Genomic DNA, 17450 nt, shown 5'->3' with positions numbered 1-17450 from the left:
ATGGCCTCAAGAAAAGCAGCTTGGTGAAGGTTACAGAGAAGAGCAAAGTCAACCTAGTGTTTGCACATGTTTCACGCCAGAGATGCTAAAATTCAAATTTGGAGGCTCTTCCCTAGCATTTTGAAGGCTGAATTTCCTGGAAACAGGCCTTATATGGGCTCTCAGATTCATATTTATCAATTACATTCCCTTAAGTTTTCTGGAAAGTGGGAATATGGATTTGATCATCAAATATAAAAACACTGAACTGAGATATAATCAAACCAATTCAAAAAAGAAATTACAGTGCTGTCACTGGTTGTACTAGCAAAGTCTTTTAAGAATTCCTTCAGAGATAATTAACAATCAGGCCATGCTCTTGGCCCACTGTACAGTCTCCTGATGGTGTCCTGACCCAGTCATCACTATACCTTTCTTAACTGTGGCTCTAAGGGCCAGGTAAATCTGAGTCTAGTCAACCCTTTGCAGTCTTTCCAGTCCCATCTCTGCTCATATCACCTCCCCAGGCCCACTGGATTCCATCTTCTAATGACATTATCACTGCCCAGCTGCGGGGTGTGCTCTGCCACTGGCCACCCCTCAAGAGCAGGCACTGTGGTGTCTGTGCTCTGTCCCTGTATGTGGAAGGGTGCTGGTCCACAGCCTGTGCTTGACATATGTTTAGAGAATGCAGAGGTCTATGTTAGGACATCTTTTTCAATACCTTTCTGATCTTTTCAAAATGGTAAAGTCTTATTTTTCATTCCCTTACATTTAATGAATTTGATGGATAATCATTTCACACTTCCAAATTATGACTCAACACCCCCTCTTTAAATGGGAATCAAAGCTGGAGGTATCAGAATCCCAGATTTCAAGATATGCTACAAAACTATAGTAATCAAAACAGTATGGTACTGGCACAAAAACAGACACATAGATCAATGGAACAGAATAGAGACTCCAGAAAAAAACCCATGCTTATATGGTCAATTAATCTACAACAAAGGAGGCAAGAATACAAACTAGGGAAAAGACAGTCTCTTCAATAAATGGTGCTGGGAAAACTGGACAGCTACAAGCAGAAGAATAAGCCTGGACTACTCTTCTGACACAATACATTAAGATAAGCTCAAAATGGATTAAGGACCTAAATGTGAGACTTGAAACCCTAAAACTCCTAGGCAGTAATTTCTTTGACATTGGCCATAGTATTTTTCTAGGTCTCCTAAGGCAAGTGAAACAGAAACCAAAATAAACTACTGGGACTACATCAAACTAAAAAGCTTCTGCACAGTGAAGGAAACAATCAACAAAACAAAAGGCAACATACTGAAAGGGAAAAGACATTTGCAGACAATACATCTGATAAAGGGTTAATATCCAAAATATAGGAAGAACTTATATAACACACACACACACACACACACACACACACACACACACACACACATCCAATTAAAAAATGGGCAGAAGACCTGAATAGATGTCCTCCAAAGAGGACATACAGATGGCCAACAGACACATGAAAAGATGCTCAACATCATTCATCATCAGGGAAACACAAATCAAAACCACAATGAGATATCACCTATCAGAATGGCTAAAATCAAAAAGACAAGAAATAAGAAGTGTTGGTAAGGATATGGAGAAAAACAAACCCTCAAGCACTAATGGTAGAAATGTAAATTGGAGCAGCCATTGTGGAAGACAGTATGGAGATCCCCCCAAAATTTAAAAATAGAAATACCATATGATCCAATAATTCCACTACTGGGTATTTACCAAAAGAAAACAAAAGCACTAATTCAAAAAGATATATGCACCCTTATGTTTATTGTAGCATTATTCACAATAGCCAAGATATGGAAGCATCCCAAGTGTCCATCAACAGAGGAATGGATAAAGAATGTGTGTGTGTGTGTGTGTGTGTGTGTTTATATTTACATTTACATATAATGGAATATTAGCCAAAAAAAGGACAAGATCTCGCCATCTGTGACAACATGGATAGACCTAGAAGATATTATGCTAAGTGAAATAAGTCAAACAGAGAAAGACAAATACCATATGATTTCACTCATATATGAAATCTAAAAAAGCAAAACAAATGAAAAAACAAACAAAAATCAGACTCACACCTATAAATACAGAGAATAAACTAATGGTTTCCAGAGGGGAGGGAGATAGAGGGATGGGCAAAATGGGTGAAGGGAAGTGGGAGATACAATCTTCTAGTTATTAAATGTACAAAACATAGGAATAAAAGGTACAGCATAGGGAATATAGTCAGTGGTATTTTAAGAGCATTGCATGGTGACAAATGGTAGCTACACTTTAAGATAGTATAACATATACATTTCTTGAAAAACTGTGTTGTATATGTGAAATTAATGTAACACTCTATGTCTACTATGCTCAAATTAAAAATAGTAATAAATAAATGGGAATCAAAATGATACTTCTTTTTTAAAGCATGAGGCATTGATTTAACTACTCCAAATACAAAATTTTTTTCTACATAAGAGACATATACAGCAGAGATGACAATCCAAACTATGTTTTACAAGTTTCCCAATGATCATACAGGGTACATTTTAACCCTGTTAAAAAGAATGGCACTAAGTCTTTTTAGTTCGGTGGCAAGCTCAATGCAACTATTCCATGAATCCTAGAAGATAAAGTAACTACAGAATGTAAAGTCTCAAATGTACTTGTTTAAATTCTTCTATGGTGTGGGACAGTTGAAAAACCTGACATCGTCTCGAGCTGTGAACCAACCAGTTGAGGGAGGGTGTTAACAGTGTCAGCGCTCACCAACCTGTGGTCTTTAGGGCCAGATCCCTATTCACACACTTTCACACAATTCACTTAATTTCATAGCAGATTCTGTGGCTAAATATTTGTCATATATATGCTGACAGCTGAGACCAGTAATCATGAAAAGCAACACAGGGCTGGGAAACATGTTGGGAAACATAATCTCATGGTCAAGCACAGGTGGGGGATATGGAGGTCACATCCCTGCTGACCCCCCTCAGCTTACAAGCTGCATGACCTCAGGCAAAATCCTTATCCTCCCTGCAGTCTCTTCCTTCATCTACCTCTCAAGGTTCCTAGAAGGGTCAATAGAACAATGAGAGTGGGTCTCTCTGCACACAAACAGGTTCACTTTGGGCATGCAGATAGGTACATTTCTAATCAGGCCTTCAAACAGCTTCAGAAAAGACAGGTACCCTAATGTAGACAAATAATAATACAATTATTTTATAGCTACATAGTGTCTTCTCACCTATCCATGAGCTTTCCCACAGACGATCTTAGTAGAAGCCCTTGCAAGGCTGTGTAGTGAGGGAGATACAAGGTGACAAGGAAACAGCTTAATGGATGTGTCTGCCTCTGCTGGTCCCTCAGCTACCTCAGAGCATATCTGGAATGAGGACCTAGTGGTCCTGGTCCCCAAGACTTATTCTGTACTTAGAGATGCCACTTTCAAACATGTCGCTCTCAACAAAACCTTTCTTTTAAATAAATGTGCCTATGGAAGCACAGCAGACAAAGTAGGGAGAGAAAAAGTGCTCCAGCTCTGGCTGGCCAGTTCACATGGTCCAACATAATGCCCTAAGCTTTCCCACACACAGGCATGCCCAAGTCCTCCTCTCCATGTGCAAGCATAGCTTTTCCAGTACCACTACCACCAGCCCCTTCCTCACAGCCTCAGGGTCCCAGCTCACACAGGCTGGACAACACAGCTTCCTGAAGGATGAGCCCTGGCGCAAGAGCCAACCCTTCTAATAACATGCTTCATTGCCAACTACAAGGGATTATGAGATCCGAGTCTGCTTCTCCCTCTACCTGCTGCTCCCCCTGCTTGTGCTTTCTCTCTGTGTGTCAAATAAATAAATAAAATCTTGTCATAAATAAATAAATAAATAAATACATACATACATACATACATACATACATACAATACAATACAATACCCCAGGGACTGCTAAAGTGAACTGATTCTATCTGCAAACTGAGGTCATGCCATGAAGACCCCTGCAACACAAACAAGGAGTGTAGGATGTCAGTCATTTAGGTTTGTAACTGGGTTTTCCTTACAGGCTCCATACTGATTAGCAGTGCCACCTTACATATATTCCAGGGCCTGGAGAAAAGGTAAATAACCTTCCAGGAAAAGTGCAGCCTGGCCAAATGTGAAATTCCCTCTTCCTCACCTTCACTCTGTTGGTTGCAAAGGATGCAGTGAGGGTGAGAACCGCCCCCAGCCTAGTCCCAGGCAAGTGGGATGCTCTGTGCAACCATCACTCTGTGCCAGTGCTAGCACTCCAGGTCTTCCTACCTCAGCTTCAAAAGATGGAACCTGATATGAGCACTGTCCAGATGTTCCCCCTTCTCTTGGGAGGCAGATCCAGAGGAACCAGCCAAGTCTTTGCTCAAGAGGGATCCTCCTTCCCACTCAGCTGAGCTGTTTCCCCAAGATTCTTCAGCAGTGATGAACTCTGGATGGCAAATAGGCATGCACCATGACCTGGAAAGCAAGGCTTTGTGGTTATTTTCACAGAAATAGTAGCATCTCCAAAATAAGATTTCATTTCAGTGGTTAAGTATGAAATGTGGAATCAATTTTGGTTTTTAAAAGCACCACAGACATTTTAGTGCTGTCAAACTGGTGGGAATGGGTCTTTCTTGACATCACAGAACACTTAGCTTAAGGAAAATTTGGGGTCATGGATATGATTTGTGGACCTTCAAGAAACATCAGCTTGTTCTGAGTTTGGAACTTTCCAATAAAGCTGTTTCTGGCTCAGACCAACTTCAGTCAATTTCAGTATTTGCTTTCTCTTTGATTGTGCTGGAGCTCTCAGTACCTAGTTACACTTGTCCTGAAGCAGAATGAGGGGTGTAGGCCTACAGTTATCTTTCTATAATAGAGCTATAGGGAAGATGGTCTACCTGGCTTTTCCACCAGCCTATACATGAGCATGAGCAGGAGTGAGAACATCAGTGCTGGACTAGATGGGCCCAGGAATGGAACTTCTATCTAGAAGGACGATTCAAAAGGAATCATAAACTTTTCTCAAAATTACATGTGGACTTCTTAATGAGGAATTCTTAATCTCAGGAAACAAACTGAGGGTTGCTGGAGTGGTGGGGGGTGGGAGGGATGGGGTGGCTGGGTGATAGACATTGGGGAGGGTATGTGCTATGGTGAGAGCTGTGCAAGACTGTTGAGTCACAGACCTGTACCTCTGAAATAAATAATACATTATATGTTTAAAAAAGAAGAAGAAGAAGAAGATAGCAGGAAGGTAAGAATGAGGGGGGAAATCGGAGAGGGAGACAAACCATGAGAAACGATGGAGTCTGAGAAACAAACTGAGGGTTCTAGAGGGGAGGGGTGGGGGGATGGGTTAGCCTGGTGATGGGTATTAAAGAGGGCACGTTCTGCATGGAGCACTGGGTGTTATACAGAAACAATGAATCATGGAACACTACATCAAAAACTAATGATGTACTGTATGGTGATTAACATAACATAATAATAATTTAAAAAGGGAAATAACTAATGATGTAATGTATGGTGATTAACATAACATAATAAAATAAAATTTAAAAAAACAAAATTACATGTGGACACATCCATTTACTTTTGGTTGAATCTCTGGGCTTCTGAACAAACCCTCAGTTCAAATGCACTTGACTCTAGTGAGGTTGCACTAAAGCCCAGTATTTTCATGTATTACTTGGAATATTCATGGGATCACCCTACTGACATAACGGGCCATGATCTTAGAAACCAATTATGCCTCTCAAGCCCAACTAGCTCAAAAGGGCATTGTGATTCTCCTGAACACCTATAATTACTTTCAAACTGGTTTACAACAAGAAAAAAAAAGTCTTATTCGTAAAGAGAAGCCCAAAGATGCAAATTAGGCTGTATGAAACAAATATGTAACAATAGCAATTGATGCTGACAGTGCTGCAATACTGAAAACAAAGAGTTCTGTGACTGGGAAATATTTATGTGTAAGGAATGATATCATGACCCCCTCAACTGGTGAACAAATACAACCATAACAAAAACTGGAACTAAGGAAACTTCTCTTAGAAGTGGCAAGAAGAAAGCTAATGCCAGTGTATCTAGAACAATGCTGTGCAATAGAATTTTCTGTGGTGATGGGCGTGTTCTCTCTCCTACCCAGTATGGTAGTCACACATGCTCATGGGCCCCTTGAAGTGTGTAACTGAAGACTGAATTTTTAATTTTAATTAATTTAGCTTTGAATAATGCCTGTGACAAGTAGCTAGTAGGCTGGTCAGTGCAGATGCACAGCATGCTCTGCTCCTAATACCATCAGCTGCATATTCCTGCCCTCAACACCTTGAAAAGAAAGAAAACGTTTTATAAGCAAACCTGACCCATGTTCTGCTCCTCTGCAGGTATGTAGTTTTTGACTTGAGGCACAGCTTGGCATCGTGGGGCATGTTTCTGTGCTCCATATGCCCAGGACAAATGCCTACACATTATGCTTTTCCAATGAAACATGAGTTCTAAAATAATCTTCATGATTTACCAAGTAATTCAAAGGAAAGCATTAAAGGAATTGATATTTGGAGTGTCTTTTCAAAGTTATTTATTAGGAGAAATAGAGAAAAATTAATTTATCCTCCTGGCTGCAGGGACTGTGCTGGACACTAGGATGTGAGATGAAAAGAGGCAGGCTGGCAGGCATAACCATGGAACATAAGGCATGTTCTAAACTATAGGCATGAATGTGTATTTGAGAGCACAGAAGAAGCATTGACTCTTAAGGGAGTTGGGGGGACCAATGTTTCACCAAGGAGGTGATATTTGAGCCCCTCTGAAGTTGAGTGAGACTGCCCTGGAGAGCTAGAACAGGAGGAAGTTCGTCTAGTCAAAGGGCTCAGTGGGAACTTTTGCAGGAAGACACAACTTGTCATCAGAATCTCCTGGAGGGAGCCAGATTGTCCCTGCACCAGGAGGTGATTAAATCCACATTCTTACACCCTATCTAAATGGGGTGAGTCTTTGGCAAGTGAGGCTAGGAATCCACATGGCATACAAGTACCCCAAAGAATTCTGATACACTCTATAAAGTATGAAGTCCCATCCATATGGTTGCAGACAGGGCTGGAAAGAGGGTGGGCAGCTCCTCAGAGGATGGGAGGGAGGTAAGGGCAGGTAACACGGCAGCCTGCCTGCCAATGCAGGTGCGTGGGGTCAGAGGGCAGGAAAGGAAGAGTCCATGACAATGCCATCAAGTTTGTAATGTGCAGGGAGTCAGGGGATACTGAGCAGGTGGTTCAGGCTTCCGGAAGTTTGTCTGCAAAAAGAAGAGATGAGCTTGGAAACTGGGGCACGGCCCTTCATCCTAGGAGACAGAGTTATCCTCCAGATCAGCTCTGCTCAGAGATTCCAGAACCATCCTGTTTGTACCCAATAGGACCTCAAACTTGCAGGAAGAGGAGGTTCCTCTTAAATCATACATTTTAAACCTTACCACTAATGACATTTGAGCCAGATAATTCTTTGTTGTGGGGAAGTGTCCCTTAACATCTGGAGGATGTTAAGCAGCATCCCTGGCCTTTACCCTTAAATGCCAGTAGTACCCCTGCCCCAGATATGACAACAAAAAAATATCTCTGGATGATGCCTTCCTTACCCTTGGTTCAGAAGCCCTGGCCTGGTAAGATGGCCCATCAGAGCTGTGTATATACATGAATGTGCACATGTGTTATTTAATCACTGCAGGGGTATGCTCAAGGTTATTTGGAAATTCATAAGCCACAGACTACAACTACTAGAATCATGAATATATCCTACACTGAACTGACAAGGATCTGGCAGAGACCAAACAACGTGTCAGAGAAAAATTCACATCTCAGGAAGAAATTCTCCAGTATAAGTGCCAAGGGCAATGTTCAGAGATTTCTCAATTTTATAAGAAGTGGGTGGGGGGGAACTCACCCTTTATCTTGTGAGGAATTTCTCAGCAAAGGAGTGTTTTCTGTAAAGCAGGGGTCTTTTGACCTGGAGTTGAAGAACTGAGGTAAAGAAGAGTGAGACCTGAAAGACACAATGAAGGAAAAAGGATCACCAACACAACAATGGTGGAGGTGTTCACTGGTAATTGGGGCTATATCCAAGAACATGCCTGAGATTCAGTGATAAATTTTACATAAGTTATATCTGAATTGTAAAAAGCTGGAGTTTTAGGAGACACAATTAGAAACAGCTCTCCTCCCCAGCATAACCAGGTTAGCAGTACAAAACAGAAACTCACATAGGAGACCAGATGCTGTAGGATTGATACTTTTAGGCTTTGCCATTCCATGCAGAACTTTTCATGGAGAAAACCATTCAGAGTCTGACAGGCCTTTCTATACTCAGAAAATTCTACGTCCTAAGATCACAGTATTTAAATATCACACATTGAAAATAACCTACTGGCTTCCCATCAAAGACCAAGCAGCAGAAGTCAGGGCCCACAGGGTCAAAATGAAATCATAAAATGGCAAGGAGGGGTCTCTCAGGGGGATGGAAGCCACAAGTGAAGCAAAGCAAAGGCTCACACTGTGTGGTACCCCCTTCCACTGTGCTGGCCTGCACTAGAGGAAGGGCCACCATAAACTTATCCAAATCAGGAGCTTTTAAGATGGAAATAATTGCACGGGCACAAGAGAACCCACAAGCATATATGGTCACCTCATTCAAGGACACATGACATTTAAAAGCAACCAGCTCTTCATGAAAAGCTGCAGAAATCATTTTCATTCCTGTTCGGAATATGTCATTTTATACACATACATTGCCTTTCCTTAAGGAGCCGAGGCCACACAGAGCTGCTGTGGATGCCATGAAACACTCACCTGGGGCAATAATAGTACTTCAAATCATAAATACAGAGAAAGGAAAGAAAAATATTCCCACCCCCCTTTCTCCTTCTCATTCCAGCATGCACCTGTGACAACAGTCAATAAGACCCTGGTTTCATGGATGAATGAAACCAGGGCCCTAAGCTGTGTCCAACAATACCCATCACTCCACACTGAACCCAGGAAGGGAGTCTGTCTTGGGCCAGCAATGTGTCCTCTGAGTAGCACCTCTGGGCAGCCATGTGCACTTTATAGGGGAACACAGATGAGAGAGGATTCTGTCCTCAGGAGCTTTAATAGCCAGGGAGAAGAGCACAGCAGAGAACAAGGTGTAGAATAGATGCCCTAACTAGCATGCATGAGAGCAGAGGTGGAAGATGAATTCCACTTGAGGGATTTAATAGTTTCATGCACTTTAGCTGTGGGCCTGTTAGCTGTTCAAACTGGCTTAAACAATTAGTTGGGCTTTTAAATTTTTCATGTCTCATAACTGTAAATAAAGAAGGGCCTCAGGCACATTTAGATAAATGTCTCAATGAGTCAACTAATATCCAGTGTTTTCTGTTACTCCCTGGCATGGTCTGTTACATAGCATTTCTGGGAAAGGTGACTGTTACCATGACCTCACTCACATTATTTAACCACTCTGAGCTTCCATTTTCTCATCTGTATAATGTGGATTTAAAGGAAAAACTCAGTAAAGTGAGTCACACTAAATTAGGAGATGTAAATGGTAAGCATAGTTCGGCTTCAATTCAATTCAATTATTTCTATTACACTGTGAGACTCTGATGAATGGCTACCATGTTATTTCCATCTTGTTTTATCTGGTACCTTAACTGGTACCCAGTTCAATGTAGGTGCTTAAATACTTAATGAATTAGATAAATCCCAGTAATCACAGCTTGTTTGCATGAGGTGTCTTTTTGACTCAATGGAACAGTTTTCTAAAGCATTATTAGATCAATAATGTGCTCAGAATCACCACTGACCCTCTGAAGAGCAGAAAATGTTCAAGAGAGTGGAGGTGCTATTGCTCCTTAGAAAGCCCTACCCACAGGTTCTCAGCACAGCTCACAGCAGCACCACATTGTGCAATGCTGAGAATTCACCTTATGGCCATGAAGGAGGAAAATTGGAAAGGGGGAAAAGTCAAGAGTACATTTTATTTTCTCTGAGGTGGGCACATCTGGCTGATTTCATTATTTAACATTTCTAATTGCACTTTGTGTACACACAGTATTTTATAATTGTAGTTAAGTGTACAGGGAGTAGTTTCTAAGCTTTTTAATATTTAGTTGTGATTCTAAAGAACCAAAAATAAAATTAAGTTTTGCTAGGAAATTTCCCAGAGACTTCAGGCTATTCCAAATTTAAACTTAATCTGACACTGTCCAGACATTATTTTCCATTGTTCCAAGTCCATTTCTTTTTTGCAAAGAAGAGAAGGTCAGAGAGGGCTTTAGACCCTGTTACTTCACAGGATCCCTGATCTGCTGTCCTGGAAGATAGAAAACTCAGAAACTACATATAGAGAAGATTCAGGATTGCCCAAGAAACACATATTTCAGAGTCATTTTTCTTTTTGACTTAATTAAGGTAGAAAATATTGATGAGATCTATATTATACCTGACCTTTTCTCCTTCTGAAAAAAGAAATCTCATTGACATTTATCTGACTTCACATCTAAGCCCAGGTGTTTTCAAAATTCACAAAATTCAACAGTATCTATTTTCCCTAGTGTCTCAACAACTCTGTATACATGTGCAAAATTCATATATGCCTGTAAACTTATAAGCGGGCAATACTTATTTGAATAATTTGGAAACTACAGAAGAGGATAACAGATAAAATGATTGTATATAATTCTGTATTTCAAAGATACCAGCTGTTAACATTTAAAGACTCTTAACTAGAGAGAACAAACTGATGGTTACCAGAGGGGAGGTGGATGGGGGGATGGGTTAAATGGATGATGGGGATTTAGGAGTGCACTTGTCATGATGAGCACTGGGTGTTGTGTGGAAGTGTTGAATCACTATATTGTACACCTGAAACTAACATTACACTGTATGTTAACTAACTGGAATTTAAATACTTTAAAAATTCAAAAATAAAGAACTTCCTTTTGGGTTTTTTTTTCCTACATATAAACAAACAGTTTTAAAGTCAGCCCTGGGTGTTATAGGCAACGAATGAATCGTTGAACACTACATCAAAACTAATGATGTACTATATGTTGGCTAATTGAAAATAAAAAAATAATAATAAAGTCAGCTTCAAATATATACATGTCCAGACATACATTCAAACAAATAAATGGCTTCGTCCTCTAATTGTTTAACTTAGATATGTCATTAGCATTTCTGTGTTATTAAATGTTCTTCTACAATGTGATTTACATGTTGGCATCATATTCCATTACATGGATCACCACATTAGGCTTAACCATCCATCTGTTGTTGGAAATTTAGGGAATTTCTAATTCTTTACTAATATAAGTAACAAACATTATGAGAGTCCTAGTAGATAAGTCTTTGTATGTGCCTCCAAAAGTTTCCTAGAACAGATTCCTATAAGTGGAGTCACTGGGCAAAAAGTGTCTTGGTGCTTCTGGTCCACAGAGAGCCTTACTATGCCTTTCAGTTATGGAAGGGATCAAATCCCTGTCCCCAAAGCCCTGGGTGTTAGCCATATTTTAGATCCTTAAGCAGTAATTTTAAACAGCTAGAATTGATTCAGATCCACCATTGTCAAGAAATCTTGCTGCCGTGATTGTAAATAAGATCCCTCTATGCCAGCCTGCAAGATGGTACCGTGTGTTGGCACTACCTCCCAGCCCTCCCCTGTCTATAGCAGTTTTCTTAACTCCAGGCACCCTAGTTCTTTCTAGATCTAAACAGTAGTCTTATGGTGCTTATGTCATTTTATTAAGAAAAAAGTATCTTAAAAAAAGAAAAAAGTATCTAAGAATGTTAAAAAAAATATTGAATACTTAATATATTAACACTTCTGAGAAGATTCACAATTCTAAAGTCCAGACAAGAGACAACGATTAGTGCAAAGGACACGCTGGAGAGGTAGTGGTTTGGTTATCAATGGTAGAGGAAGAAGTTTGCTCTCATTCTTTCTCAAGCTCTGTATCATGTAGAGACCATCAGTGCAGGACAGAAGCCAGCTCTGCTTGGCAGGGAACCCAGAGCCAGTAACAAGGAGTGCAAAATGATTCCACTGCCTTCCTCCCTCTCTCTCTGACTCTTTTTTTTTGGCCTGTTTTCATCCTGGGTTCACTGGTCCACGCAACCTTTCCAGAAGGAAAAAAGCAAACCAGCAGGCTGGGAAAAGCTGGGTTTGCCCCAAAAGTGATCACACAGAAAACAGTCAAGTGTGTCCATTGAGAGAAAGCAGATGAGGAAGAAAAGTGAACAGGGAAGCTGCCACCCACTCATGTGTCATTTTTTAGAAGAGTTGGGAGGAGACTGTAATTCTTCACCTAAATAGAGTCAGAACTTCAGAGAGTCTATCATTGTTCTGTCCAAGCATAGCCAGGCTTTTAAGTTTAATTAAGTGCAAAAAAGGGAACCTATGGTCCAGGCTGCTCAGGGGCAATGTTTGTAATCAGTTGTGAGTGAAGAAGTAGAAAACATGATGGAAGTTTCCCACTTCTTCAACCTAACACCCCCATTAGTTATTTTCTGCAGGATTTAAAAAATAAATGCATAAAAATAATGAAAAATCTATGCTAATAGGTACATAATATACAAAAATGTAATTTCTGATATCAATAACAAAGAGGGGCAAAACTATAAAGAAGTAGACTTTTTTATGCAGTTGAAGTTAAGTTGGTATCAATTCAAATTTGGTTGTTATAACTTTAGAATGTCATATCTAATTGTCACTGTAAACACAAAGAAAATATAATAAAACATACACCAAAAAAATGAGAAGAGAATCAAAACATATCACTACAAAAAGTCAACTAAACACAAAGGAAGGCAGTAAAGGAGGAAGGCAATAATGAAGGAAATGAGGGGCAAAAAGCAATAAAACATACAGAAAACATAAAACAAAATGCCAAAAGTAATTCTTTCCGTATGAATGATAACCTTAAATATCAATATACTAAACTCAATCAAAAGACAGAGTTTTGGGGCACCTGGGTGGCTCAGTCATTAAGCATCTGCCTTTGGCTCAGGTCATGATTGCAGGGTCCTGGGATTAAGTCCTGCATTGGGCTCCCTGCTCAGCAGGAAGCCTGCTTCTCCCTCTTCCACTCTCCCTGCTTGTGTTCCTTCTCTCACTTTGTCTTTCTCTGTCAAATAAATAAATAAAATCTTTTTTTAAAAAAGGCAGAGTTTGGCTGAGAGATTAAAACAGAAACAAAACAGGAAGGGGGGCGGAGCAAGATGGTGGAGGAGTAGGAGACCTGGATTTTGTCTGGTCTCAGGAATTCAGATGAATAGGGATCAAACCATTCTGAACACCTACGAACTCAACAGGAGATCGAAGATAAGAATAGTAACAACACTCTGAACAGAAAAGCGACCACTTTCTGGAAGGTAGGATGTGCAGAGAAGTGAATCCGAGGCGATATTCGGGAGGATAGATGGCGGGGGAGTGGGCCTCCGTCGGCCGCTTCTGGCAAATGATAGAGCCGCGGAGCACAAAATCAGAACTTTTAGAAGTCGGCTCCGCGGAGGGATGTCGCTCCAGTGGCTAAGCGGGGGTGGAACCCTCACGGGACAGTGTGGTCTCAGGACCCACGGGGTCACAGAAAGACTGGGGTTGCCTGAGTGCGGCAGAGCTCCCAGGTATCGGAGCGGGGAAGCTGGCTGCAGAGACGGAGCCAAGGCGCGGGCTCTCAGCTCTGAGTTGCAATAAACTGCGCTCAGGGACACAGTCGGGCCACTGCTCCTCCAGCAGGGACCCAAAAAGCGGCAGAGCCGGGGAGACTCACCTTCCTCCCCCGGGAGGAGTGGCGCGGGAGCGCACCGCAGGGATCTGCTGGGTTTGGAGACTCCACAAGGGGTCGTGTGCCAGACATAGAAACGCTTGATCACAGGCCGGGTGAGCACGGAGTGCAGCCGGAGACCAGGGAGACGGGAGTGACCTGCTTTTCTCTGGGGACACACTGAGGAGCGGGGCCCCGAGTTCTCAGCTCCTCCGGGCGGAGATTGGGAGGCCACCATTTTCACCCTGGTCCTCCAAAGCTATACCGAGAGCTTGCAGGGAACAAAAGCTCCTGAGAGCAAACCGGAGCAGCCTGCTTAGCCCGGACTCACAAGGGCAGGGCAATTCCGCCTCCGGCAAAGACATTTGGGAACCACGGCAACAGGCCCCTCCCCCAGAAGATCAGCACGAACAGCCAGCAACGCAAGACCAAGTTTACCGATCAAGGAGAATGGGAGAACTCCAGCGCTAGGGGAATACTGCACATAGAATTCATGGCTTTTTTACCATAATTCATTAGTTTCTCAATGTTAATTTTTTTAACTTTTTTTTGAATTTTTCTTTTTCCCTTTTTCAAACAACATCTTATCAATCCCTTTTTTAAAAAAACATTTTTTTATTTTTCATTTTTAGAGTCATACTTTTATCCCTTCATAGTAGTTACCCTTATTTTTTACATATATATATATATATATATATATAAGTTGTTCTCTCTTTAAAATTTTGAGATACAATTTCTTCTAACAGATTAAAATATATCCTAAATCACTAGTGTATGGCTTTGTTCTAGTATCCTGCCTGATCACATTCTCTCCCTTTTTTTTTCTTTTTTTTTCTTTTTTCTTTTTCTTTTTAAATCTTCTTTCTTTTTAAAAACAACTTCTTATTTTATCAATTCCTTTTATACAATCTTTTATAATTTCCATCTTTACAGTTATCTGCCATCCCTTCATTGTATCAACCCTTATTTTGTACATATATAAGGCTTTCTTCCTTTAAAATTTTAGCAGGCACTTTCTTCTAACAGACCAAAATATGCCCAAAAGTTAGTGTGTGGCACTGATCTATGCACTAGCCTGATCATATTTGATCATATTCTGGTTTTTTTTGTTTTGTTCTGTTTTTGTTTTTATCTTTTTCTTTTTCCTTTTTTTTTTCTCTTCTTTCTTTCCCTTGCTTGTCCCCTGGTTTCAGGTCTTTTCTGATTTGTATAGAATATATTTCCTGGAGACGTTGTTAACCTGTTAGCATTCTGTTCTCTCATTCATCTGTTCTCCTCTGGACAAAATGACAAGACAAAAAAAATCAACTCAGCAAAAAGAAGAAGAGGTAGCACCATCTCCCAGGGCCCTACTCAATACTGACATTAGTATGATGTCAGACCTAGAGTACAGAATCATGACTTTAAAGATACTAGCTGAGCTTGAAAAAAGTGTGGAAGTTATTAGAGAAACCGTTTCTGGAGAAATAAAAGAACTAAAATCTAACCAAGTCAAAATCAAAAAGGCTATTAAAGAGGTGTAATAAAAAATGGGGGCACTAACGGCTAGGATAAATGAGGCAGAAGAATCAGCGATATAGAAGACCAAATGATGGAAAATAAAGAGGATGAGAAAAAGAGAGAGAAACAACTACAGGATCACTAGGACAGAATTCGAGAGATAAGCAATACGATAAGACGAAACAACATTAGAATAATTGGGATCCCAGAAGAAGAAAGACAGAGAGGGGCAGAAGGTATATTGGAGCAAATAATAGCAGAGAACTTCCCTAATGTGAGGAAGGAAACAGGCATCAAAATCCAGGAGGCACAGAGAACCCCTCTCAAAATCAATAAAAATAGGTCAACACCCCGACATCTAATAGTAAAACTTACCAGTCTCAGAGACAAAGAGAAAATCCTGAAAGCAGCTCAGAAGAAGAGACCTGTAACCTACAATGGTAGAAACATTAGATTGGCAACAGACCTATCCACAGAGACCTGGCAGGCGAGAAAGGACTGGCATGATATCTTCAGAGCACTAAACGAGAAAAATATGCAGCCAAGAATACTATATCCAGCTAAGCTGTCATTGAAAATAGAAGGAGAGATAAAAAGCTTCCAGGACAAACAAAAACTAAAGGAATTTGCAAACACAAAACCAGCCCTCCAAGAAATATTGAAAGAGGTCCTCTAAGCAAAAAGAGAGCCTAAAAGCAGCATAGATCAGAAAGGAACACAGACAATATACAGTCACAGTCACCTTACAGGCAATACAATGGCACTAAATTCATACCTTTCAACAGTTACCCTGAATGTAAATGGGCTAAATGCCCCAATCAAAAGACACAGGCTATCAGATTGGATTAAAAAACAAGACCCATCAATATGCTGTCTGCAAGAGATTCATTTTAGACCCAAAGACACCCCCAGATTGAAAGTGAGGAGGTGGAAAACGATTTACCATGCTAATGGACACCAAAAGAAAGCTGGGGTGGCAATCCTTATATCAAACAAATTAGATTTTAAAACAAAGACTGTAATAAGAGATGAAGAAGGACACTATATCCTACTTAAAGGGTGTATCCAACAAGAAGATCTAACGATTATAAATACCTATGCCCCTAACGTGGGAGCAGCCAATTATATAAGGCAATTAATAACAAAAGCAAAGAAACACATTGACAACAATACAATAACAGTGGGGGACTTTAACACCCCCCTCACTGAAATGGACAGATCATCTAAGCAAAAGATCAACAAGAATATAAAGACTTTAAATGACACACTGGACCAAATGGACTTTACAGATATATTCAGAACATTCCATCCCAAAGCAACGGAATACATATTCCTCTCTAGTGCCCAGGGAACATTCTCCAGAATAGATCACATCCTAGGTCACAAATCAGGTCTCAACCGGTACCAAAAGATTGGGATTATTCCCTGCATATTTTCAGACCACAATGCTTTGAAACTAGAACTCAATCACAAGAGGAAAGTCGGAAAGAACTCAAATACATGGAGGCTAAAGAACGTCCTACTAAAGAATGAATGGGTCAACCAGGAAATTAAAGGAGAATTAAAAAAATTCATGGAAACCAATGAAAATGAAAACACAATGGTTCAAAATCTTTGGGATACAGCAAAGGCAGTCCTGAGAGGAAAGTATATAGCAATACAAGCCTTTCTCAAGAAACAAGAAAGGTCTCAAATACATAACCTAACCCTACACCTAAAGGAGCTGGAGAAAGAACAGCAAATAAAACCTAAACCCAGCAGGAGAAGATAATAATAAAGATCAGAGCAGAAATCAATGAACTAGAAACCAAAAGAACAGTAGAACAGATCAACGAAACTAGGAGCTGGTTCTTTGAAAGAATTAACAAGATTGATAAACCCCTGGCCAGACTTATCAAAAAGAAAAGAGAAATGATCCAAATCAACAAAATCATGAATGAAAGAGGAGAGATCACAACCAACACCAAAGAAATACAAACAATCATAAGAACAGATTATGAGCAACTCTATGCCAGCAAATTAGATAACCTGGAAGAAATGGGTGCATTCCTAGAGATGTATCAACTACCAAAATTGAACCAGGAAGAAATAGAAAACCTGAACAAACCTATA

General features: G+C 40.4%; 1 protein-coding gene across 1 annotated transcript in view; it reads right to left on the bottom strand.

Annotated features, from left to right (window-relative positions):
• The window catches only part of OCA2 (OCA2 melanosomal transmembrane protein), a 480811-nt gene that overhangs the window by 407713 nt on the left and 55648 nt on the right, over nt 1–17450 (bottom strand). Inside the window, exons 3-4 of the mRNA XM_073887392.1 lie at nt 7979–8077; nt 4328–4516 (exon numbers count right to left, since the gene is read on the bottom strand). Of these exons, the coding sequence (XP_073743493.1) occupies nt 4328–4516; nt 7979–8077 (288 nt within the window). The remainder of the gene's footprint in view (nt 1–4327; nt 4517–7978; nt 8078–17450) is intronic.

This window comes from Callorhinus ursinus, unplaced genomic scaffold, assembly GCF_003265705.2.
Source record: "Callorhinus ursinus isolate GAN/ISIS: 27379988/994484 unplaced genomic scaffold, GSC_fseal_2.0 scaffold78, whole genome shotgun sequence".
In the NCBI taxonomy this organism is placed as follows: domain Eukaryota; kingdom Metazoa; phylum Chordata; class Mammalia; order Carnivora; family Otariidae; genus Callorhinus; species Callorhinus ursinus.
This window is presented reverse-complemented; position numbering and strand designations above follow the sequence as displayed.